This window comes from Dendrobates tinctorius, unplaced genomic scaffold (assembly GCF_039654945.1).
Source record: "Dendrobates tinctorius isolate UK_male_01 unplaced genomic scaffold, ASM3965494v1 ptg000011l, whole genome shotgun sequence".
NCBI classification, from domain to species: Eukaryota; Metazoa; Chordata; class Amphibia; order Anura; family Dendrobatidae; genus Dendrobates; species Dendrobates tinctorius.
Window position 1 is genome coordinate 34,207,317 of NW_027361679.1, and position 26,604 is coordinate 34,233,920.

General features: G+C 41.7%; 2 protein-coding genes across 2 annotated transcripts in view; one reads left to right on the forward strand and one right to left on the reverse strand.

The window, feature by feature from the left end:
• The first annotated feature begins 1,983 nt into the window (after window positions 1-1,983).
• Window positions 1,984-26,604, forward strand: part of LOC141099913 (uncharacterized) — a 238,816-nt gene continuing 214,195 nt past the window's right edge. Inside the window, exons 1-2 of the mRNA XM_073588026.1 lie at window positions 1,984-2,047; window positions 2,165-2,282. The gene's annotated coding sequence lies outside the window, so the exon portion shown is untranslated. The remainder of the gene's footprint in view (window positions 2,048-2,164; window positions 2,283-26,604) is intronic.
• SPARCL1 (SPARC like 1) lies at window positions 2,467-25,037 on the reverse strand. The gene is made up of 11 exons (XM_073588012.1): window positions 24,990-25,037; window positions 19,634-19,678; window positions 16,319-16,702; window positions 13,846-14,277; window positions 13,669-13,735; window positions 12,662-12,780; window positions 11,197-11,317; window positions 10,354-10,490; window positions 9,982-10,130; window positions 6,004-6,152; window positions 2,467-2,599 (listed from the first exon to the last, which is right to left on the reverse strand). The coding sequence occupies exons 1-11, from the start codon at window positions 25,035-25,037 to the stop codon at window positions 2,571-2,573; spliced, it is 1,680 nt and encodes a 559-aa protein (XP_073444113.1). The 3' UTR covers window positions 2,467-2,570.

Here is a 26,604-nt window from a genome sequence, read left to right on the forward strand (position 1 = left end):
CTGTGCAGCCACTGTCCTGAACCGAATGCCTGGCCCTGGAGTGGCCAGGGTCCTGAAAGTTGTCCCCTTGTCCCATTGCTACCAGTGCCTAAACTGAACATTGTCCATGTGCAGCCTGTACGTGATACAGCATGCTAGACCAGTGTGTCTGATGTAGCCCTGTGGTCAGCAGCTACAATACTGGGATCTGCCTAGGAGTGGTACCTGGTGGCTACAAGCAGCCCAGACTGTGTGTACCATCAGGAGCTCTAGTGAACACCAGGTAGCCACTTAGCCATGTAACTTCTTAGGCAGACCCAGTCCATTGGCACAGTGGGTCCACAATTCCACTTGCACCACAGTTGGGCATAACACATTCATTTCCATCACAGTTGCATGATGTTACCTCTGACAGCAACACCATTAGTTTGACTCAGTGTTCTAAACAGAATTGTCTACTGAATCACAAATGACTAATAGGGTTATGGTACCGTTACACTTAGCGATGCACCAGCGATCCTGACAACGATATGGATCGCTGGTGCATCGCTAAGTGGTCGCTAGTGAGCTGCCAAACAGGCAGATCTCACCAGCGACATAGCAGCGGTCGGGGGTCGCTACTTACCTGTCAGACGCGGCGATCCTGACGTCCTCCCGCCCGCGTCCACGCATCTCTCGTCGGTGCCACAGGGAAGCGCCCGACGAGAAATGGTCCAGGACGTTCTCGCGCGACCAGCGATGAGCAGCGGGGGAGCCGGTCGGAGGTAAGTATTAGACATAGCGATATCGCTAGCAATATCACTGCTACGTCACAAAATCGGTGACGTTACAGCGATATTGCTAGTGATATCGCTATGTGTAACGGGGGCTTTAAGGTATCTACTGTATCTAACTTCTTCCAAGCTCTTTAAAACAAACACAGCCTTAGTAATATACAGTAAGAGTTTTGCATAAACCTTTCAATGGCATTTTTAGGCTTTGTACTGTTGTAATTGTCCATGATTCATATTTTTAGGGAAAAAATTCATTGAACGTACAAAACAAAAATTGCAAAAGTTTAATTAATCTCTACTTACTACATCTACAGATATTAAAGGGGTTGTAAAGGATTGTTTCCCACATGACCGCCCACTTTTGACACTGGCACTGGAGAATCCTGACAGCGTTCACTGTGCACGCTGTGAGGATTCACAAGTCTGCAGTCACATAGATTGACTGCAGACTTGAAGCCTGGACAACTCCTTTAAATCTTCGCCACTTTTTTTTTGCATGATCATTGATTACCAAAATATACTGTGAGACTGTCTCCAAAAATCTTGGAGTTCTCCAGAAGAGAACGAAAAGCCTAAGATATTTGATAATGAAGGAAAATGTGGATTTCAGTAATCTGCATCAATATCCTAAACTTACATATGCTATTTTGGGGAATAGTAAGATGTCATTTTCACCCAAAGAACATAATAATCAAATATATATTAATGGATTGATATCCCAACACAATTTTTTATTATTAATATGAAATTTGGCATAAAAAACATACATTATGTTAATATATATACAATTTCTAATGAATATCGGTCACATATTTAAGGATAACATTTCTATAGACTATTGATGGAGTATTATGGTTTAATTAAAAACTATATAATGAAAACACTCTGCATCAGTGTAGGCTTTCAAGATCTCCGCTTGCTGTAATTTTCATGTATTTTTGTTTATTTCTTGGGGTTATAATTTTGTCTTAGTTATGTGATGGGCACGTAGGTGCATGACTCATTACCAGAGCTCTGAAATGTACCATAGTTATATGTAGCCATGCACCTGCTGTCCATCACATGGCCTGGACACATTTCTATGCAATGAATGTTAACAATGAATGTTCCCATTAAGTAAATGAAGTTGTATAGAGAAAGGGAAGAATGAGGTCTTTTTTCTCTCTCGACATTTTCTCCCTGGTTCTCAGGACGACTTCTCCATTTAAAAGCAGCTTTATCTGTCCTACTGATCTTTAGGTGTTTTTTAGACGGTCTTGAGTCATTTGTCTGGTGAAAAAACAAAAGACAGCAAGGTAAACTGTGTACGATATATCAAGAAAAAAAATCTGCAAAATGGTAGAAGTAGAAATTGTCCTGAGTACAAATTGAAGAGAGAAAAAAAGCTTCAATTCTTGCTTTCTCCAATACAGTTTCCTAATGCACCGGACATCAATCGAAGAACCAGAAGGGATCAGCAACAGCAGCCACCCCAAAAAATATCCCCGCAAGCCTTTACAAGTGTTGCGTCTCTCTGCACAACTAGATCAGGTGAGTGCATAAGAACAAATACCCAATTTGTAATCTTTGATCAAGCCTGGAAGAATTTCTCTTCCCTTATAATCTACAATAGATGAGTGCAAGCAGAGATCCTAAATACCACAAAATTAGATACAGAGAGTATACTGGAAATTGGATAACTTTTTCTTATTCAAAAAATAAGCTCTACTTGCTCAATTTAGAATATCCCTTTAAATACCCTTTCAATTGTTACTTGCATGAAATTACATTCATGTCAGCAATCTATTTAGTCCATCGTGAAGAATTTTCAGTGAAGGTTCAGAACAGCAAGTCTTCATTAATGTCACCTGCAAAATGAGGGGATATTGTTTTTCTCTTCAAACATGCCCACTGGATATTTTGTAATAGATTAGTATGCATTTGCAGAAAAGCAACAAAGTAACATAATGTGACGTTATCATTTTCTTATATACAGAGGCATGTAAAAGTTTCGGCACCGCTGGTCAAAATTTCTGGTATTGTGAACAGTTAAGCAAGTCGAAGATAGAATTATTTCTAAAAGGGGTAAAGTTAAATATGACACATTTCCTTCCTTATGTATTTTCATCTTTTACATTTTAAAAATTACAAAAAGGAAAATGGGTAGATACAAACGTTTGGGCACATTGTGTAGTTAGTAACTAGTAGCATCCCCTTTTGAAAGTATCACAGCTTATAAAGGCTTTTTGTAGCCAGTCAAGAGTCTTTCAATTCTTGTATGTGGGATTTTCATCCATTCTTCCTTGGAAAATTCTTCCAGTTTTGTGACAACCTGGATCATCTTGCATGCACGGCTATTTTGAGTAGCAGCCACAGATTTTGAATGATGATAAGATGAGGGGACTTTGAGTCCCATAGGAAAACCATCAGCTTGCACATTTTGACGTAGTCTATTGTGGATTTTGACTTGTGTTAATGATCATTAATTATCCATTTGTAGTATCCATCCTCTTTTCAACTTCAGCTTCTTTACAAATGGTGTTGTTTGCATTAATAATTTTTTTAAATTTCATTGATTCCTATTCCTATTCGAGGAATATTCCCCGTGCCATTGACTGCAACACAACCTCAAAGCATGATTGATCTACCGCCATGCTTAATGGTTGGTGAGATGTTCTTTTGCTGAAATTCTGTGCCTTTTTTTCTGCACACATACAATTGATTATTGTAGCCAAAGAGTTCTATTTTTATCTCATCAGTCCAAAGGACTTATTTCCAGGCTTGTTTAGATGTTCTTTTGCATACTTCTGACTCTGAATTTTATGGTGAAAACACAGGAGAGGTTTTCTTCTGATGACTCTTCCATGAAGGCCATATTTGTGCAGGTGTCTATGAACAGTAGGACAATGTACCACAACACAAGTGTCTGCTAAATATTTCTGAAGTTCTCTTGCAGTCAAGCTGGGGTTCTAATTTACCTCTCTCTAGCAATCCTACAAGCAGCTCTCACTGAAATTTTGCTTGGTCTTCCACTGTTGACCTTCACTGTTCTTATTAACTGCCATATCTTAATTACATTTTGAACTCAGGAAAGGGCAACTTGAAAACACTTTGCTATCTTCTTTTGCCTTCTCCTGCTTTGTGGGCCTTCACCATTTTAATTTTCAAAGGGCTAGGTAGCTGAAGAACCCATGGCTACTGTTTTTGGCACAATGATAGAGTCTTAGTTTTTATAAAGCTGGGAAATTTGCATCACATGGCCTTTCCTAATAATGATAGTGAACAACCCATAACCCTAACAGACTAAGGTCTTAAACCTTGGTTAAAGGTACACAAATCTTATAGGGTGCCCAAACTTTAGCATTGGACCATTTTCATTTTTGTAATTTTTAAAATATAAAAAGTTGCAATATTTTTTTTTTGCCTAAAATGCAAAGGAATTAGGTCATCTTTAACTTTAGGTCTTTTAGAGGTAATTTCATCTTCAACTTCCTTAACCGTTCACAATAACAGTAATTTTGACCACGGGTGCCCAACCTTTTACATGCCACTGCACATCGTGAATGATACTCCAGTGTTTTTCTATTTTAGTGCCGGAGCGGTGTTACTAATCTACTGTGTTAATGCAGTCTTCAGCTCTTCCCGGTGCCACAAAAGTCCCGCGGTGCCATCTTGTGACTGCAACTTTTGACTGATCCAAAGCCAGGGATAACGTTTACAAGCTCACAATGCAAGTCTACGAGAGCTAGAGTTAGGTTCTCATAGATTTGCATTGATAAGTGAGCTCTGGATCTCTGCATGAAACACTGGAGTTATCCGGCAGATCACAAACTGCTGAAGAGTGATGAGAATGGCACGGATAACAGCAGAAGACGGCAGCAAGTAAGGATAGGGGCCTTACAATAGTAGCACTACTCCAGCTCTGCAGTAAAAAAAAATGCTGGAGTGGTGATTTGTGTGGCAGGGATTGAAAATGTGTTTTTTTTAATGTTTTTTTAAAATAGAAATTTCCAGGTCCTAATTACATTTTACCCAATTATTATCTGGTACATGGTGCATAACATGATACAGTAGTACAGTACATACTTTGTTTTAGTTTGAAGGATATGGACACCTTTGGAGGCAAAGAAATTTATCAGTTAACAGTGGTGTAAGGTGTAACATCTCTCCTCAGGGAGAGTGACATGCCTTAAAATTCATGTCCATTCTCCTGATTACTACACTTTTCTTTTTTATCGTTTTATTGCCAAGGGGTCTACCCATTGCTGCTGTCTAACAGTGGTAGCCAAAAATGAACAGCGTTTACCAGTTCTTTTATTGCGCTTGTAAGCACTTTCCTGAAGCTCTGAGGGATCTTGGGAGAACAAAATTATCTCCTGATCTCAGCCAACTTCAGCCCTACATGTCCCATGCTGCATAGGCAAAGCTGATTCATAGCACCATCAGGAGCACACAGTTCAGGTAATAAGGGCTATCCCAAACTGTCAATCAATCAGGAGATCCCTTTCACCAAGCAATCAGGAAGCAGGGAAAATGGGGAGAATTGTGCTCTTGAAAGTCAAGTTGGGAAAAACCCTTTAAAGGGAATCTGTCACCTCATTTTTGCTGAGTAAGCTGCGGCCACCGCCATCAGGGGCTTATCTACAGCATTCTGTAATGCTGTAGATAAGCCCCCGATGTAACCTGAAAGATAAGAAAAACAAGTTATATTATACTCACTGGGGGCCGGAGTCGGGTGCGGTCTAGTCTGGCGCCTCCCATCTCCAAGCGATGGCATCCTCCTCCTTACTTCTGCCTCGGCTCCTGCGCAGGCGTATTTTACTCTGCCTTATTGAGGGCAGAGTAAAGTACTGCAGTGCGCAGGCGCCGGGAAAGGTCAGAGAGGTTCGGCACCTGTTCACTGCAGCACTTTACTCTGCCCTCAACAGGGCAGATAAAGTACGCCTGCGCAGGAGCCGTGGCAGAATTAAGAAGGAGGACATCATCGTATGAAGATGGGAGGCGCCGGACCGGACCGCGACACCCATCAAACCGGACCAGACCCCCCGGGTGAGTATAATCTAACTATTTTTTTTTTATCTTTCAGGTTACATTGGGGGGTTAGCTACAGCATTACAGAATGCTGTAGATAAGCCCCTGATGGCGGCGGCTGTATCTCATACAGAAAAAATGGGGTGACAGATTCCCTTTAAGTACTGATGGTGTCAATATTCTTTAAAGTCCTTTAAATTCAAGTTCTGGTTATGATTTTTTTCTTGCACATCATTCATACCTTCCTTGATTCCAAAACAGTGGCACCATTCCCAAAGAGAGATATGTCTGTCATTGTTGGAGTTACACTCCTGTAAAAATGCTTTCACACAATGTTCTATTGGAGTCAGTGAGTCTCGAAGGGCGGCCAGCTCTGAGTGTGTAAGAAGCCTACAATAAAATTAAAAAAAGACTAAGAAACAAAGTAGACAATTAAGATGTTGTCAGTAACTATGTAAATACGATATAACGCCTTGATTGGTGAATTGAGCAGTAGTGTGCATGGTCAACCACTCTCTATGGAACTGCCAGAGATACAGCTCTAAGCGATCTCCAGTAGAGTCTTGGAGGAAGTATGACGTGGTAGCCGAGCATTAACACTATAGCTCAATTCAAAAGGGTGACTTTTTGCCTGTTACGAAGATCCAAGAGGGTTTGAAAGGGTCTCAACTGTTAGACCCCATGATCATTATCAATTAAATCCTTTCTCCAATAGTAGTTGCATTTTTCTCATACTGAACAATACAATTCAAGCACTACAAAATGTGTTTATTTTATTTACAGTTTTTAAAAATAAAACCTACATTGTTTGGAGAAAATATCTTTATTTTTAAATGTTAGCACTTTTTATAAATCTTTATTTAACTTGTTTCTCTCCTCTGGGACTTCACTATGTAAAACACTTTGGTATTCTCAGCACCCTAAGGCATTATTGCTTGTCAGTCACGAACACAATGACAGCGCATACTCTGTTGTCGGCTCAGATCAGCAGTAACGAGCTGGCACCAGAGCATGTTTCCAGAATACCCAGTGACCATAGACCAGTGCTGCCTTCACAAGTGACGTCACTGGTCTCTGCACGCCTCTGTGCCCTGATGACGCTTCATATAAGTATCTCGGCATGCAATGGGATTCTCAAAGTGTAAGTAGAGAAAAAAATAGCAAAGCAGTAGTTAGGGAAGGATAGGGAATTTTTAATGCAAATATATTAGAAAGTATTTCAGATTATGGCACTAAATAAATAGGGATTTAGAATGAAAATTACTTTGGTCTTTGAACCACTAGAATGAATGTACAGCTACATTCATTTACTGGAAATGGTTAGTGTTCTGTTTCAAGAGTCACATTTTAAGATAAATTAAGGGAATTTTTAAATATTTTAAACTGAACTAAGAATAATGATGAGGTCCTGACATTATTTGTGAAGAACCAATATATAAAGATTGAGAAGCCCTGGTCTAAATTGCCTTTTCTGGAGTTTTCATTCATATGACACTTTTCTCCTGCTGTTTCCTTCTCTGCCACCAGCAATCCTTAAAATGCTACCGTGTGTTTCGACTTCTTTTCTCAAATGCATAGCTCCCAGTCTTCCCTGATTCAGCTGCACTTTTCCGATTTGAGGGGTCAGTTCCGCTACATCAGGGCTTTGTTCCGACGTTCAATACTCACATCTGTCTCCGAGTGAAGTCTTCTATCCAACGTCTTAATCTCTCCATAGTTCCTCCTCCTCGAGGGCGGGATCAGCACTTCTCTTCACACATTTATATTCATTAAATAAACATTTCTCTTCTTTTTCTTGCAATCTGGTCTCTCCAGGAAATGACTCCTCAACGTATACCATTGCAGACAGCAGCTAAATATGATATGAACCGCACCTACCACTGACATTACAGATACATTGTATTTCTATGTATCCGTATAATCTGATTAAACCCAGCCCGAGAAAGATAACTCCCGCAACTAAAGAAGTGTAAACTGCAAAAAGTAAAATAAATATCTTTTATTAAATAACAATGACAATTAAAAAAAGATTTAGATTCAGAGAAGGTGCCTATAAGACTGGGGACAAGGCAAAGTGCCAAATATATGAGTAGATAGTTGTACCCATAGAGAAACTACAATAGAGGTATTGCTACAATGTGGTATCTAAGTACATCAATCCTGATAAACACTTTAATAATACCTATTCTTTATTAAAGTAGTATCAAATTGGGAATAGCAGCCAACTAAGTAAGCTTATGCAAAATAGGATATTACCTGGTTTTATACTAGATTAAGGCTGCAGACAGTGTGGCACTGTGTTCCTCCACTCATTATAGTTTCCCTATGGTTACAACTATCTACGCATATACAGTATTTGGCACTTTGTCATGTCCCCAGCCTTATAGGCATGTTCTCTGGATTTTAATATTTTTCAATTGTCATTGTTATTTAATAAAATATATTTATTTTACTTTTTGCAGTTTACACTTATCTAGTCCTGGGAGTTATCTTTCTCAGGCTGGGTTAAATCAGATTATACTGATACATAGATGTACATTGCATATAGTGGTGTATTTCTATGTTCCTGTATTCTAGAGGGAGAATGAAAGTAAGATTTTTTTTATATAACTTCTAAAAAAATAATGAAAACCAAATATGTAATTTTCTCACATTCAGATCTGGTCTCCTCGTGAATAGAACCTACAGCCTCTATCATTGCAGAGAGCTTGCACTGATCAGCATAGGAAAATTTAGTATTCTTGAAGCTGCTTCACACATACAAAATTCTCCTATGCTGATCAGTGCAGGCTGCTTCTCAGACTCTGAACCCACAGACAGATAATACTAGTACATATACATCCATCTATATATAACACTTTTTAGAAAGAAATGGTAAGTGTGTGTGACTTAGGGTGTGGTTAGGGATGTGATAAAAATTTGGTACGTGCGCCGCATGGTAGGTCTGTGGCACCCCTGAGGGTCCAGTCACCACAGAGGTACTGTACCTCATCCAGAGGTGTGGTATCCCACAACCAGGTAAGGTGAGTGTACCTGACCACACTCCACACCTGCATCCCACACACACCTTGAACAGCAGAACACCCTCTATGGCCCCTGCTTTGTTTATAAAGTGTTGGGAGGTGGGCGGAGCTTAGGAAAAGAGCGGGAGATTTGTAGTCAGTTGGTGAGTTCCCTCAGAGGGAGGGGAAGTGAAAGGACATGTTTGGAGCAGCTCCTGTCAGAAGGAGCTGCTGGACGGACTGGCTTTGAAGGAAAGCTCCCTAGAGTGGTTCTTCTAGAGGCATGGGTGGGGAGTGCTCCCCGTGGGGCTTGTCCCACGCTGACAGCCGTCAGGTGGGAGAAGAATCCAGGTCACAGAAGGGTCTCAGTCCCTAGCCTAGTGGCGTGTACATCGTGACTTAATTAGCAAGCTGACAGCTGTGGCTACTTTATGGGCCACAGCAAATTACCACGGTTATCTTCGCCAGAAAGGCAGCCACATAGGATCAAAGAAACGCCTGAGTCACGTTATCTGACAGGATCCGCGATAGCTGGCCTGGGACACTGACTGTGAGATGCTGAAAAGAAGGAAACTGGAAAGCAGCATTGTATAGACGACCTGGGAAGGTACATACTGACAGGGAATGTTGGAAGGGTGCACTCATTTGCCTGGGAGTTGACTGGACCCCTCACTTAAAGCGCACAGCACTGAGGCGGGCATCTGTACTGCAGAACAGAACTGTGAGTAAAGTCCTGGAAGCACATTCAACTGCATCATCTGTTTCCTTCCTGCGTCATCAACCCGGCACTGCTTCCATTTTCACTCCACATTACATCACCGCCTCTAAAACTACTCTCAACGGCCCTGGGACTACTGCTCTACCTGTGGAGAGCCTTTTTCGCCTCAGCTGCGTCATACCAACGGTCCCAGGGGAACGGCATTGCAGCGCTGGTCGCCTCTGACCAGAATACCTCAGGTGGCGTCACGAGTCACATATAAACTTTATTCTCATTTAATTACACACCAAATTTAAATGACTGCCCGGGGCCATGGACCGGGTCACTGCCACTGTGACATTTCCCTTTGAAGTTAACGGGCCCAGTACCGAGTATCCCATGGGGCGCGTCATCTCCCTCTTTCTCTTCTGCAAAATTTGGACACTATGGTCAAATGGAATTAACCAGTCACATTTTAAAGTCTTTTCATCAAACAATATCACAGTCCTGACACTCATACCTGTCAACTAAATGCTGGTCAAGCTGGTGAAACTGCCAGTGAACTGGATAGACATACATGTTGTAGTTTTTCTGAAAATCTTTCACCAAGAGCTCGATGTTGTGGTCGCTTTCCAGCAGTCGTTTCTCATTGTCATAGATTTTCTTCACCTAATGTAACAATAAGATTGAAATTAAAAATGCACCCTTCCCCCTGGTAGATGGCCAATCCCAGTCCTCCTGCCCAATACAATTAGCTATTATTTTAACCCAAACTGTACAAACACTAAAATGTAAGTTTTTCTAGACCTTTCTTCTCCAAGTTATGTATTAATCAATAGTGCTATAAAATATTATGAGGAAAAAAAAAGGAAAAGAGTAAGACTTGACTCACCTTGCTTTTCTGCTTCTCGGAGAGAAGTCCAGTGTTTTCCTTATCTCTTTCATAAAGCTGCATGAGGACATTTTTCAACCAGTCTCTCATTCTGATTGGAAAATGTGTGAGTTCATATCCTGTACAAGTAGGGATGTCTGTAAAAAAATATAGGATTATATAATGTCAAGCCATAGAGTAAGCTTTTATAGGGCTAAAGTGTATATATAAGATACACAAGATAAGATTCACATTTCACACGCCAACAGCTTAACTTTTTCAAAGCATTTTGCAGTATGAAAGAAATCTCAAATTTCTAATTCATATCTGTTAGTGTTGCGTGAGCTTGCTCTGATAAGGTGTTATCCAAGCTCACTTGAGTTCTAATCAAGTATTTCTGGCATGCTCGAAAAATATGCTAGAGTAGCCGCGACTGCATGTCTTATGGATGTTCGACAGCCGCCACACATGTAGAGATTACCTATTTGACAGGCAATCCCTACATGTGTTGTGACTGTCGAACAGCAGTGGCGACTCAAGCATAGTATTCGAGCACACCAAAATGCTCGATTAGCACTCAAGCATGCTCGGATAACACATTATCCGAGCACACTAGCTCATTCCTAATATCTGTACATATTGTGGGGGCTTATGTCTTTATGACTCTTCATAGAAACTAGTTTAGTTTGATATTTCCAATCTTTTTCACATATCCAAAACATATCAACGGTACTGTGCATCTTTCCAGTGGTCGATCTTGAAGAATTCAAATGCAGATTTATATTTCATTGTATTTTCTGAAGCTGTCCTGCTATCATCAACTATACATTTTATGGGTCATAGTAACATTGTGAAGTGTCTTACATTTGCATGGCCCTTCATAGTCCAAATGAAGACGATTTCCTTCTTTGGTGCCTTCCAGGAGGCATTTTGTGCCAAAAAGGTGACAGGCACTTGTGTAAGTTTTATTATCTGTCCCGCAGACCTTAAGACATAAAAGTTAAACTAAAAATCAAGCTTGGTTTTTGCTACAAGATATAATCTGCTTCCTTGGCTAGAATAGGTTGTACTTACAGTACATTAAATGCTTGAAAAAGTCTCCAGTTATGGAAAAGGGTCCAGAGGCGAGAGGCCTCTGGAAGGGAATCTCTGAAGAGGATATTTGCATATTTAGAATCTCATAGAATCATTGCATGGTCTAAAAGTCTCCTTACGCCAGCTTGGCACTCTCCGCAAGGAGAAACATTCTCTCTAAGACACCCTTTCAGGAGCTTCTCACCTAGCCAAATCAAATATCTTGCTTTGCACTGATCTGGAGCAAACACCCAAAAACACGTGTCTGGTTTGGCTTTTTATCCTAAGTCATGTGACAAGGTTTTATTGAAAGATGAAGTTGTTCATTCTTTGTGTTATTTAAAATTACAGCTTACAATTACAGTCTGTAATTTTAAGTTCTCTGTACTATATAGTGCATGGTCTTTGTCAAGAGGGTTAATTTCATTTTTCATCTGTTTGTAAACCCTATTACTTGCGTTTGGATGTTTCGCCTTTTAACCAGTGGTGCTTCACCATTGTTGTCTCCTTTCAGCTTTAAAAAATTATAGACTGATTTGTGGAATGTTTAGATCACTTTGTGGATTAACAAAACCTTTGCCAAAGGTCTGATTTTGTTACCAACCAATTTCATCTTGACCTCTAGGGGTGTATTATTGGTTTCTTTACGTTGTACAATGTCTAACATTATCAGCTAAGTTCCTCGCTGTGTGGCGTTTTGATGCTTTGACTGTTTGAGGTTTGGTTTTGGGGGATGTGTGGTGTTGGGCATTACATCTGTGAAGGTGGCTTTTCATAATGATAGATTTCTCCATAATGAAGTCCTTTAGGCTTATGTGAGAAGGCCATGTCTTGGTGTCTCATGATGTGCTCTGTTTTTCTAGTAGGAGGAATCAAATGGAGGATATGTCTTGTATATTTGGCTCCAAACATTTGTCAGGCATACAATAATGGGTGATGAAGGTCTGATGCTATTGGAAGTGTTTCACTGTGAGAGAGTCTGTGGGAAGAGTGCCACTGATATAGCTATCACAGAGCATGCAGTGCAGAGAGAGATAGAATTGGTCGTGCATCTTAGGGACATTCTGTCTTAGCCTGTTTATGTCCTGTCTTGCGACATTTGCTCCTGCTTGAAATTCCAAAATAAACCTGTTACATTGGCAGCCAGTGCTTCGGTGAGAATTAGATCCCTATTTTATCTTTTATCATTACAGCTACCTTGCCGATGTTTCTTAATTCACGGTAACTTTTCAACAGTTATGTGTATGTTACTTACAAAGTCATTCCTGTTACCAGGTAAACAGCTAACTGGGTCTTCACAAACACAAAAAGGGACCCCATGTCCATCAGTTTTACATATTTTTCCTCTTTTACATTGAAAATTATTGCATTGGTCTGTAAAAAGATAAAATATTAAATACTAAACATGGCAAGCTTCCTTCACACTTTTCAGTTTGGAAAGAAATTTTCTTGTTAAATGGAATCAATCGATCCAGATTGTTCCCAACCCATCCCTTCAATGATATCAATGGTATTGGTCATATGAAATGTGGAGAGACCTGACTATGTTACTTGTAGACTACATCAAATTTATTTGCTATAAGGGATAGGAAATTATTTTAATGCACTATTTTGTAGTATTTTCTGTTGCACAAACTGGATCTAATTGAAATTTAATTAAGACCCTGCAATGATTAAATAATAAAAAAATGCAATTCCAGCCTAATAGCATGACCTCATAAGGAAATTAGAAGATATATTTCTACATTTCTTCAAGACTCATGCAAGTCTTGTAAACCTCAATAGAATTTTTTCTTTTTATAGCAAGTTCATGCATATACCGGTTAGGTGGTAAGATAAAAAGCTGGTTTTCTTTTAAAAAGTGTCAAGAATATAATTCACCCTTTCTCCAAATACCAGAGATGTAATACACTTATATGAATGTTTGTAAATCTTCTCTACAGTAATTCATGTTTAAAAAATTGTTTAGTTTGACAAAAAGTAAATAAAAATTGTATAGTTTATAACGCTCCTCTTCCTCCTTAATTCAAAGTAATATGCCTGCCCAATGTCATGGTCTATGCATTACCATACATTTTAAAGTATTATCCGCTGAACTTGCTGAGATCTGGCCTACCGACTAATGTGTATGGGGTGTCCAATTCTCCTTATCCTTTCTTTCTTTCTAGCTATTTGCTATTTGAACCTTCGTCACCCATCGAAAGCTCTACACTAAACTGTAGTTCTATTATATAAGGCTATAAACACATGTCAGCTACTCACCCGTAGAGAGGTTCACATTATATTTCTCCAAACTTCCTTCCTTTTCCTGAATAGATACATTGACATCCTTGAAAAGAGAAAAAGTTAATTTATCTGGAAGTATCATAAAGTTTTAATTGATATATGTAACAGACTAAACAGGTCTTTTTAATGACACAAAGGGTGATGGCAGCTTACCTGCAGTTTACCAATGTTCTCAAGATATTGTGGAAAAGCAGTACTATCATTATCATTTTTATCATTAGTAGTCATTTTAATGGAGTCAACATGTGGCATGTCGCCTTTTATTCTGTTATTATTCACAATATTATCTAAGTGCTGATTTTGCTGCTCTCCTACATCAGATTCCTTCTGTTTACTTACAAGATCACTAAAAAAGGCTTGTGTCTTGCCACCATTTTCTTCTTTAATCAATTTCTCCTTTTTAATGGTTTTGTCATCTCTAAAAGTTTCTGCATCAGCATTGCCAGCCTCTTCTTTGATGTTAATTGCAGTCTTCAAGTCCTTGATGTCTATTATATCATAAGGAGATGGTTCTTCTATGTAGAGCTTTTCATCGGTGTCATTATTGATGTGTAAGAAGGTGGAGGTGTTGCCCACGTTCCCCACCTAGAAGATATGTACATTGTAGCAATGTGTTATAATGTTTAAATGATTAATAATTTGTATTGATACTGATAAGTTGTGTTCTGCCCAGCCACACATAGTTGATAGGGACAGGTAGATTTAATGATTGGGACTAGCTCAGAGTGGGAGGCGCTAAAGTGTAGGGAAAGAGGGAATTTCCTGTCAGGAACACAGATTGTCAGCAGAGTCGCATGACAGCCCCTGTAATAAATTGTATGTAGGGTGCACAAAACGGCCATTGAGGGTCCGGGTTAATGGACATCTCAGAAATATCAAAAATAAATTTTTAGGGCATGCTTTGTCCAAGCACTATTGTGAATGTCATGGGGGATCATCTATGGGGACGGTAATTACGGGTCTCCAAATTGTGCAGAGAAGTTGGGGAAAGGGGGACTATATTAAACAGATGTCCTGTATGGAGAGTCAATGGATTTTCAATTTAGATTTCCTCGTGCCAAAGAGGTTAAACTGCGAGGTTGAGTTACTTGCATTCAATTAAGAGAAGTGCTAAAAGTTATTTAAGGTGACCAATTCCTCCAATGGACTATCCCTGATGAAAGAAACCGGGCTTTTCTGAAACTAGTTGGAGAGGAATTGGTCCATCGCGCCCCCTGCAATCCATCACGTGACTAGTGATGTCATGAAGTTGAATGTGTGCAGCTCACGCTAGTGCACCGTTGGAACAGGGGGAATGTGGAGTGCCTGTCACTGGCCGGGACAGCGCTCTGGAAGCCTTGTGGTATGAATTCCACGCTTAGTTTGTGAAGCACTTACACTCATTATCAATATGTACTGTGATCCTCGCTGACTGGCTTAGAGGAATTCAGAAAGCCAACCTTAGATACCAGTTTAAGGTAACGACTATTTATTTGGAGTCATTTATTCCCCATATGTTTTTATCTTAGCTTTAGATACTCTAACCAATTTAAGTTGAGTTTATATCACTGGAGGTATACTTTAGCGCAAACTCTTTATTGATTAATAATTTGTATTGATAGTGATAAGTTGTGTTTTGCCCAGCCACACATGGTTGATAGGGACAGGTAGAGTTAATGATTGGGACTAGCTCAGAGTAGGAGGCACTAAAGTGTAGGGACAGAGGGAATTTCCTGTCAGGAACACAGATAGTAAGCAGAGTCGCATGAATTGGTTGTCCCTAAAGTGAGCGGAGACCGAGGCAACAGATAGCATGATCCAGAGTGGAGACAAGGAAAATTGTTTGAAGGAATGAGTGATTCTCCAGAGATGAGGTCTGGGGCAGGAAACCTAATGGGACGGTACAGAATTATTTGACAGTCAAATGACGTAGCAGTGCTGAGAAGGAAAGCGGGATGAAGAGAGAGTGCACCATGTGATAGTTCCAAGGAGTCCACAAGCAGAGAAGTTTAGTAACAGCCATAGTGGCACAAGTAGATCCCCTAATGGAACAGGGATGTGAAATCATGGTTGAACAATAGGACTCTCACTTACTGGTTAGTGGTGCTGTTGTTGGAGACTAGGGAATCTCCCGAAGTGCTGTGCTGCGTGGTGGTGAAGCTAGAGATAGAGGCTAACAGACAGAGAGCGAAGCTGCCTCAGGAAGGAATAGAATGTGTATAAAAATGTCATATGTTCTAAGAGAAAATTCCATGAAGTTTTGCACCCGCTATCCCCTGTACACACTTCTCCCATTCAGTAAAAGACTTAGTGGTTGTCCCCCTCGTTGAACTCAACAACATATGGTCCTAGCCAGCCGAAGCCGCCATCTTCATGCGGTCTGCAAAGGCATAGCACACCTACAGCTAAAAGTCCATACACCCAGCTAGGACCCTCACTCTCAGGTAGCATGCCGGGCATGAAGCATGAGTACCCCACCCATGACTAACGCCCCACACCACATTAAATAAGCTTTGTTTCATGGTATCCAGATTGTGACTGATGTTTAAAATACAGTATATCGCAAATCTTCATTGAGATATATTCCCTCTAGAATATTTGCAATATGTGCATACTTTGTGTTACCTTCAGATGTACGAAAACTTACATATTGTACTGAAAGCCTATCAGAAGAAAGTTCTTGACTTTGCTGATCATCACTTTTAGACTCTTGACTTTCTGATTTATGTTCTTTTTGCATTTTCATGTCCACTTCATCTATCACATTTACCGCATAGCCTTCATTTTTCTTTTCTGAAATATTGGTTTTATTATCTTTACCATCCAGAGATGGTGGCCCATCAATGCCCACCCTAAACAGATTCAAGAAGGATTCCAGTGAAAATGTCCCTGCCTCAGTTTTGGAATTGTCTGCTTGCTCACTTAGTTTACTATCTATGATGCTTTCCATGCTAGCGTCCAGATCAGCGGTGGCATATTGATCAATTATGGCTTTTTCCGCGTGTTTCTGCTCCTTCATGTCTTCATTTAACTATGTACATAAAAAAGAATTACGGTAATAGGACAGAAAGTTAATAAGTGTACAAACAAAAAAGTGCACTTTTTATTTTTACAACCATAAACTTTTGATTGATAGATTAACATCCGCTATTATAATTGATTTTAGGGTGACCTATTGAATTTTGCAATGCTGAAATGAGGGAACTCTTTCATTGCCAGGTGTTTTCATTGAGACAGTTTTTCCACTTTTGATACAAAATATAACATGAGTAAAAAAACAAGTATAATACCTAAAATATATATATATATATATATATATATATATATATATATATACAGTGTATATATATATATATATATATATATATATATGAGTATGTGTGCCATGCACTCTGGTTCCTGATCCTTGTGGGTCGTCTTTTTAACCTTGTTGAAGAAATAAAGAAAAGCATCATTTTACTCCAACCCTGGTTTGCTGAGTTCTTGCTGGATTTCCTTTTTGTTCTCCTATTGAAGGATCTACTCCTAATCCAGTCCGTGCAGGTACTTGATTACCAGGTGGGAAAGACCCATGAGTCTCATTGCTGCAGCTGGACACTGACACACATACTCATATATATGTTCGCGGGTAATAATTGTAATCAGTGATCCCCATCACTAACGTTGTTCAGCGGGTTATCTGCACCTGTAAGCGACAAACGCTGGCCTTTTCAGTGTAGCGCACATGCAGCCACGGACATGTAAGGGCATGACACACCAGTTATTGGCCAATCTCATGTGCCAGAGCCTCACGTGTCCCTCTAGTAAGCCGGACTCGGACCGCGGGGCATGACGGAGTCTCGTTCGTTAACGGAATTAAGCTTGCAATGTGTGCATCTGTTCTGTAGCTGGCATGGTTGAGGTTTCCCAGGTGGAGTCGAATTTAACCTGTGTGAAGTTTAATAGGGGTGAGGGGGACCATGCATATCAGGATAGGGGGGTGAGAGGACCATGCATACCAGGAAAGGGGGGGTGAGGGGACCATGCATGCCAGTATTGGGGGTGTGAGGGGTAGCATGCATACCAGGATAGGGGTGTGAGAGGACCATGCATATCAGGATAGGGGGGTGAGAGGACCATACATACCACAAAAGGGGGGTGAGGGGGACCATGCATACCACGAAAGGGGGGTGAGGGGGACCATGCATACCACGAAAGGGGGGTGAGGGGACCATGCTTACCACAAAAGGGGTGAAGAAACCATTCATACCAAAAAAGGGGAGTGAGGGGACCATGCATACCACGAATGGGGAGTGAGGGGACCATGCATACCATGAAAGGGGAGTGAGGGGACCATGCATACCATGAAAGGGGAGTGAGGGGACCATGCATACCACGAAAGGGGAGTGAGGGGACCATGCATACCGCAAAAGGGGGTGAGGGGGACCATGCATACCACGAAAGGGGGGTGAGGGGGACCATGCATACCACAAAAGGGGGGTGAGGGGACCATGCTTACCACAAAAGGGGGTGAAGAAACCATTCATACCAAAAAAGGGGAGTGAGGGGACCATGCATACCACGAATGGGGAGTGAGGGGACCATGCATACCACGAATGGGGAGTGAGGGGACCATGCATACCATGAAAGGGGAGTGAGGGGACCATGCATACCACGAAAGGGGAGTGAGGGGACCATGCATACCGCAAAAGGGGGTGAGGGGACCATGCATACCACAAAAGGGGGGTGAGGGGACCATGCATACCAGGATGGGGGGTGAGAGGACCATGCATACCAGGATAGAGGGGTTAGGGGACCATGCGTACCAGGATAGAGGGGTGAGGGGGCCATGCGTACCAGGATTGGGGGGTGAGGGGACCATGCATACCAGGATAGGGGGGTGAGAGGACCATGCATACCAGGATGGGGGGGTGAGGGGACCATGCATACCAGGATAGAGGGGTTAGGGGGCCATGCGTACCAGGATTGGGGGGTGAGGGGACCATGCATACCAGGATAGGGGGGGTTAGAGGACCATGCATACCAGGATAGAGGGGTGAGGGGGCCATGCGTACCAGGATTGGGGGGTGAGGGGGACCATGCATACCAGGATAGGGGGGGTGAGAGGACCATGCATACCAGGATTGGGGGGTGAGGGGGCCATGCGTACCAGGATATTTGGGTGAGGGGACCATACATACCAGGATAAGGAATAGGGTGCCATGCTTACCAGGATTGGGGGGGGGTCCATGCATACCAGGATGAGGAATAGGGTACCATGCATACAAGGATAGGGATGAGAGGTGCCATGCACGCCAGCATAGGAGGGGGGCAGCACATACCAGAATGGGAGACCATATACCAATAAAAATGCTCGCCACCTGGGCGTAGAATGGGTTCATAGCTAGTATATATATATTGTGATTTGACACTCAAAACTCACCAGCCATTCAGTGCTTAACAGTAATAGGCACCACCTTAATGTATAAATACAAAAGTTCAAGATGTTCAGAATTTATCACTTATGTCTATTTTACATGCACACATCTCCTCATATACACCTGAACTGAAGAGATCAACAACAGTGAAGAAAATGAGTCAATGCGTTATCTAGCATTGGTAGAATGGGTAAGACCATAAGGTTCCTGCTTAGCACCTTCGGGTTCACTGAAAGGCTGTTCAGGGGAGGAAATGGTAGTAAAATGCTATTTTTTTCTGCTCCCCTACCAGTTTTCTTTTACACAGACACAGAACCAGGACCAGAGCATGACTATAAATGAGCACTGCACTTCCAATATTAATGTATTGAATATTGATTGTTAGCATCTTTTTAGAGAAACTTGAGATTCCTGGGACTTAACCCTTTTAATGCCAAGTAATAAGAGGGCTATCGCAAAAATCTTGGGCTTAATGGTGAATTGCACATTTGTGCCTTGCCCTGTACAATATTTTTTCAAGATGCAAACTTGACTTAGTGATTTACCTCGGGTTCAGATGTCAAACCATGCTCCACTATTAATGATGCTCCCTAGAAAGGAAAACAGAAAATAGAACTTGGTGTGTTTTTAACCTTTATTACATCCCACACTAAGAGCTAACCTGTTACAGAGAACATACTACAAAAAAAAAATAAAATACAGTGAGTGCTTCCATGACTCTTCCTATGAACTTTTCCCCCAAGACTAATGGCTGATGTTGCTTTAAATTGAATTTTATCCATTAAATACCATTTTTTGAGTCTGGAAAAGTCTAAAATGCTAAAATAAACATTAATTTCATTTTGAATCACTCGCCAGTCCAGTGTCACTGTGTGTAATGCTGTCTCATCTATCAGTTATGTGACCACTGCAGTCCATCACTGGCCTCAGCAGTCATGTGCTATAGATGAAAATGTTACAGATAGGGCCAAAACCAATGTTATTAGTGACTGACTGGTGCAACATCATCACTTCCAGTATCGACAAGGCCATGTGCAGTGGTGATGCTGGAGTAAGTCATGCTTATTTTATTGTATAAGAATTCTCTACTTTTTGCCACAAAGTCCTGGAAAAAATCCTTAAATTGATGTATTGGTACAGGAAAATGAGCCATGTATCAGAAAAGCTGAGCTGCTTCATCTATTGCACACAGTGCTCAGAAGGTAAAATACTTTTGTCTGGCTAAAATAACATATTTGAGGCTATTGAGGGGATAACCTGAATTCTACCCAACTGCACAAAGTGCTCTAGAAATAACATTGTTTTTGTTACAGGGCCTGTCCATGTGAATATTCTGTAAATTTACATGGGAAAGAATCAAATGTAACAATATGTACTTTATATAAACTAGGAGTTAACATTATTATGAGTGACTAGATTACGGCCCGATGCTATCGCATCGGGAGGATAGTGACACACCTCTTGCCATGGTAACCCTCAACACACACTCCTCTCACCTTACACCATCTCCACTCACTCCTTCACTCCACATACGACCCCTTCTCTCACTCCGTGTCTCATACTCACGCCGTCATCGCTGCTGCTCCACGATCCCCGACATCTTCTTCCGCCGGCGCCATCCTGGATCCAGACGTCCTTCCACGCCGGCAACATGTTCTTGCGGCGACGCCATCTTGAGTATCGTGAAATCCCACGATACTCAAGATGGCGTCGCCGGAAGAACATGTCGCCGGCGTGGACGACTTCGGGATCCAAAATGGCGTCGGCGAAATCTCGCGAGTTTTCGCCGACGCCATTTTGGATCCCGACGTTGTCCTCGCTGGCGACATGTTCTTGCGGCGATGCCATCTTGAGTATTGCGGGATTTCGCCAATGCAAAATGGCGTCGCCGCAAGAACATGTCACCGGCGTGGAGGACGTCTGGATCCAGGATGGCGCCAGCGGAAGAAGATGTCGGGGATCGTGGATCAGCGGCGATGACGGCGTGTGTATGAGAGACGGAGTGAGAGAAGGGGTCGTATGTGGAGTGAAAGAGTGAGTGGACGTGAGTGGAGATGGTGAAAGGTGAGAGGAGTGTGTGTTGAGGAGTGTGTGTGTTGAGGAGGAGTGGTGTGTTGAGGGTTAACATGGAAAGAGGTGTGCAGTGACGTCACCGGTTACAACTGGACAGAAGTCGTGGAAGCTGCTTAGGGCATTTATTATAGATACATTTGTGTAGAGACATTTAAAAGGTCTTCTATGGTTAGCTGTCCGCAGACATCTAATTCAAAGAGTAGTCATATACTGCCCCTCTGTGTTTGCAATAGGTATCACACGTTGTTTTGCAGGTAGTGTTTGAAACTACTTTTAGAGAATTACAGTTTTTATGCTATGTTATACTAAGATTTACAATAATCCACTTACCCTTTATCCTTTCATATAGTTTTCAAGGATATAATAAGGAAAAGAGCTACAAAAATATATATAAATTACCTCTCTTCCAGAAGGAAGGAAAACTGTATATTACGTACTACCAATTGGAGGTAGCTACTCTATAAATCGGTGTCTTACTCTTTGACAAGCCTTGCAACATGACTAAGGTCTCCCATACACATTCAATAAAAAATGGCCATACCCTGTGATATTCACAGGACTGACCATATAATGCGCATCGGAGCTTCCCATATCTTAGCAACAGATGATGTCATGGGGAAAAAGCATCAGGCTTGTTGTCTTTAAATACCAGATCTTTTAGTGCTCCTGGAAGTGCCTGGCGGTGGCTTACTTCACTTACTCCATTTAAACTATGTGCATGCTCACCAAAGTTGAGCATGCAGGCATATGAGTTAGTTGGGTGGGAGAATTGCCAACATGAGGAGCAATCAGCCAAAAGTTATCAAAGGTCTATAAGTTTATTAAGGATATTAACCATATAGGAGTGTCCAATTATAAATAATATATGCAAACAGTACTCTTAAAAGGTTTAGAGAAGGTCTGCTAAATACGGTGGGGAAAAAAGTATTTAGTCAGCCATCAGTTGTGCAAATTCTCCCACTTAAAAAGATGAGAGAGGCCTGTAATTGACATCATAGGTAGACCACAACTATGAGAGTCAAAATGAGAAAACAAATCCAGAAAATCACCTTGTCTGATTTGGCAAAATTTATTTTGAAAATTTATGGTTGAAAATAAGTATTTGGTCATTAACAAAAGTTCATCTCAATATTTTGTTATATATTCTTTGTTGGCAATGACAGAGGTCAAACGTTTTCTGTTAGTCTTCACAAGGTTGACACACACTGTTGGTGGTATGTTAGGCCATTCCTCCATGCAGATCTCCTCTAGAGCAGTGATGTTTTGGACCTGTCGCTGGGCCACACAGATTTTCAAATCCCTCCAAAGGTTTTCTATGGGGTTGAGATCTGGAAACTAGCTAGGCTTCATATGCTTCTACGAAGCCACTGCTTCGTTGCCCTGGCGGTGTGCTTGGGATAATCATCATGCTGAAAGACCCATCCATATTTCATTTTCAATGCCCTTGCTGATGGAAGGTGGTTTGCACTAAAAATCACACAATACATGGCCCCATTCATTCTTTCATGTACACGGATCAGTTGTCCTGTCCCTTTGATACATGGCCCCATTCATTCTTTCATGTACACGGATCAGTTGTCCTGGTCCCTTTGCAGAGAAACAGCCTCAAAGCATGATGTTGCCACCCCCATGCTTCTCAGTAGGTATGGTGTTCTTTGGATGGAACTCAGCATTCTGTCTCCTCCAAACACAATGAGTTTTGTTTCTACCAAACAGTTCTACTTTGGTTTCATCAGACCATATAACATTCTCTCAATAGTCTTCTGGATAATCCAAATGCTCTCTGGCAAACATCAGACGGGCCCGTACATGTACTGGCTTAAGCAGGGGGACACATCTGGCACTGCAGGATCTGAGTCCCTGGTGGTGTAGTGTGCTACTGATGGTCGCCTTTGTTACGATGGTCCCAGCTCTATGCAGGTAATTCACTAGGTCCCTCTGTGTGGTTCTGGGATTTTTGCTCACCGTTCTTGTGATCATGTTGACCCCACGGGGTGAGATCTTACATGGAGCCCCAGATCGAGGGAGATTATCAGTGGTCTTGTATGTCTTCCATTTTCTTATTATTGCTCCCACAGTTGATTTCATGACACCAAGCTGCTTGCCTATTGCAGATTCAGTCTTCCCAGCCTGGTGCAGGGCTACAATTCTGTTTCTGGTGTCCTTCGACAGCTCTATGATCTTCACCATAGTGGAGTTTGGAGTGTGACTGTTTGAGGTTGTGGACAGGTGTCTGTGACGGCTGTCTGCGAATCTGGGCAGCAGTAGGAACAGCACCCAGAGTAACCCCGAGACCCTTAACCCCTATACAGGGATCTGGAATTGTAGCAAGGCCCAGGGGTTAGCTGTCTAGTGGACCAGTGGACCAGAGCAGGATGGCCCTCAAGGGGTTAAAACTAAAACCTGTAATCAAGGTCAGGAGGCACGACTCGGAGGACGGAGAGGAGCAGAGGTACGAAATCAGCAGGAAGAAGAAGAATCAAAAATCCAGGCCAAGGTCAGTAAAACCAGGAGGGCAGCTAGATACAGAATCAGCAGGCAGCAGAAGGGTCAGGAATCCAAGCGAAGGTCAGTGTCAAAAAATCAGAAGAGAGGCAGAGGTACAAAAACGGCAGGCAATAGAATGGTCAGAAATCCAGGCTGAGGTCAGAGTTTAACTATAGCAAATTACACAGTAGCACGCAGGGGAACCAAGAATATATCCGGCGGCTTGCAAGATCAGTCCCAAGGTATTTGAGGGATCAGGTCATCCCTCACAGGTTCCTGGACTGATGATGTAATTAGGACCGCCCCCAGGACCAGGCCAGATGGAGATGCAGTAAGCCCTACATGACTGACAGGGGCAGAGCCTGCGCCCACCAGATGACTGCGCAGGAGCCTCTTCTCTGTCACCACCCTCACCCAGGGGCGAACCACAGTGCCTCCCAGTGGCCGAGGCAGGAACAGCCGTCCCGAGTCCGACGGCGACGTGACAGTCCGGTGCCTCCTAGTGGCTGAGACCTTAACAGCAGGCCCCGAGTCTGGCGGCGACGTGCCAGTCCGGCGCCTCCTAGTGGCCGAAGCCGGAACAGCAGGCCCTGAGTCTGACAGCGATGTGACAGTGTCTTTTATATTGATAAGTTCAAACAGATGCCATTACTACAGGTAATGAGTGGAGGACAGAGAAGCCTCTTAAAGAAGAAATTACAAGTCTGTGAGAGGCAGAAATCTTGCATGTTTTTATGTGACCAAACACTTATTTTCCACCATAATTTGCAAAATAAATGTTGCCAAATCAGACAATCAGATTTTCTGGATGTGTTTTCTCATTTTGACTCTCATAGTTGTGGTACCTATGATGTAATTTACAGGCCTCTCTCATCTTTTTCAGTGAGAGAACTTGCACAATTTGTAACTGACTAAATACATTTTTTCCCCACTGTACATAACAATAATATTTATTTTTATATAGCGCTAACATATTCCACAGCGCTTTACAGTTTGCGCACATTATCATCGCTGTCCCCAATGAAGCTCACAATCTAAATTCCATATCAGTATGTCTTTGGAATGTGGGTGGAAAACGGAGAACCCAGTGGAAACCCATTCAAACACGGGGAGAACATACAAACTCCTTGCAGATGTTGTCCTTGGTGGGATTCGAACCCAGGACTCCCAATGCTGCAATGCTATCTACTGAGCCACTGTGCTGCCCATATGATATACCCAATAATAATAATATATGTTTCTGAAAACTAATAAACAGCTGCTAAATCTTTTGCATTAAGTTTGCTGAAATCTGAATTGTGCATAAATATAAATATAATTATGTATTTTAAAAGTACTTACAGGTGATGTAAAACAGACAAGACTAGCCAGTAGGACAAAATAATACATTTTTGCCACACCTGTTAAAAAACAAATACAATTATACTCTTGGTTAGCTTAACATCTGTGGAGAAAATCACAACTGTCAGTAGATTTCCTTCACTAAAAATGTATGATTAATGCGCATAACTCTGTTAGTCACCTCGCCATACAAGACTACCTCATATCAATATCAAATAATTCAAAATGATTCTTTTGAAGTTTTTCACTCCCTCTTCAGTCCTAATGTGCAGGCATCTATCATTGATCTCAACCTCCCAATCACCTAGTAATATCAATCTTCTTCCCACTTGTACTTCATCCAGCTCATGTTCATCCACCACCCCATCATAGAGTGAGAAGTCTCTGGACTCCTCTTTCTAAAGTTGGTTAGAGGCTGTCAGCAAAAATAGATTACCTCCATAGACTTGGCACCAGCCACTGCATCTAGCACATCACAGAGGAGCTCCAGCCTTCATCCTTCAAGCTTATTACAGGGACCTGGACATACTGTGAGGTCCCCATAGTTGCATCCATGAATTCACTTCTGCAGTTGAGTGAGTCTGGGGCAAGAGTAGTCTTACTAGCTGGGTAAATAGCTGTAAGGTCAGAATCAGGGACCAAATCAGGAGACAAGGATGAAGTCAGGGGAAGTACCAAAGAAAATTACCAAGAGATGAGTCAAGATCAAGAACTGAGAAAGACAAGCAGAGGTCAAAAACAGATGGGGTAGTAGTACAGATGTAATCAAACTCATTAGCTAGGTTGGAGTCAGGAACTCAGAATCCAAAAAGCACTAGCAATCAGGAAGTTATCTGGAAACTATGTCTATCAATTTCCATCAGAAAGCTGGGAGTTTAAATAAGATGTGGTGCTGTACAATTGACCACAGCACGGAGCTGATTGAGCCTTATGGGCAGCTGAGCACCATTCATACCCATTAGTCTGGCTTTGCGGAACCACAGGACCATGTCACACCAGTATCTCTGGCAGGACGAGGTTTGCAGCTTCCACAGATTCTGAGTGCTACCTGCAGAGTGAAAAAGGCTCCTGCTCACACAAGCAGATGTTACTGGAACAGGTCCAGATGGAGATGTGACACTCTTTTATTTTCACCCCAATATCTGTACTTGTGACCCCATTCCCTTCTATGTAAAATTTCACTAGTTGTCACTCCTCACCTAGAAAAGTATTTAATGTCTTGTGTGAGGCCACAAATGGCAGTGATTATCGATACAACACTACCAGACTTTGATAGTTCTCACTGTCTAGTCTACTAGTGTGACATTTTACTGATATTGATTTTAGTGAACTGTTTGCTTCAACATATCTGCCGTACATATCATTCAGATACAGTACTTAGTTTCATTAAGATTCTATCTTATAACTGAATAGAGACTGTACAGATTTGTACACAGTCCTAAATAATAACATTTTCTAATGCAATCCCTCCACAAAAAAATTTAATTTATGATATGTTATGGAAAGTTTGAGAGTCTTAAAATTATTACCTTGGTCGCCAAGATCCAACACTGTAACCAGTGTGCGGCAGAAACCCAACTAATCATATACCAGACAGGTTATCAGTCACAGTGAT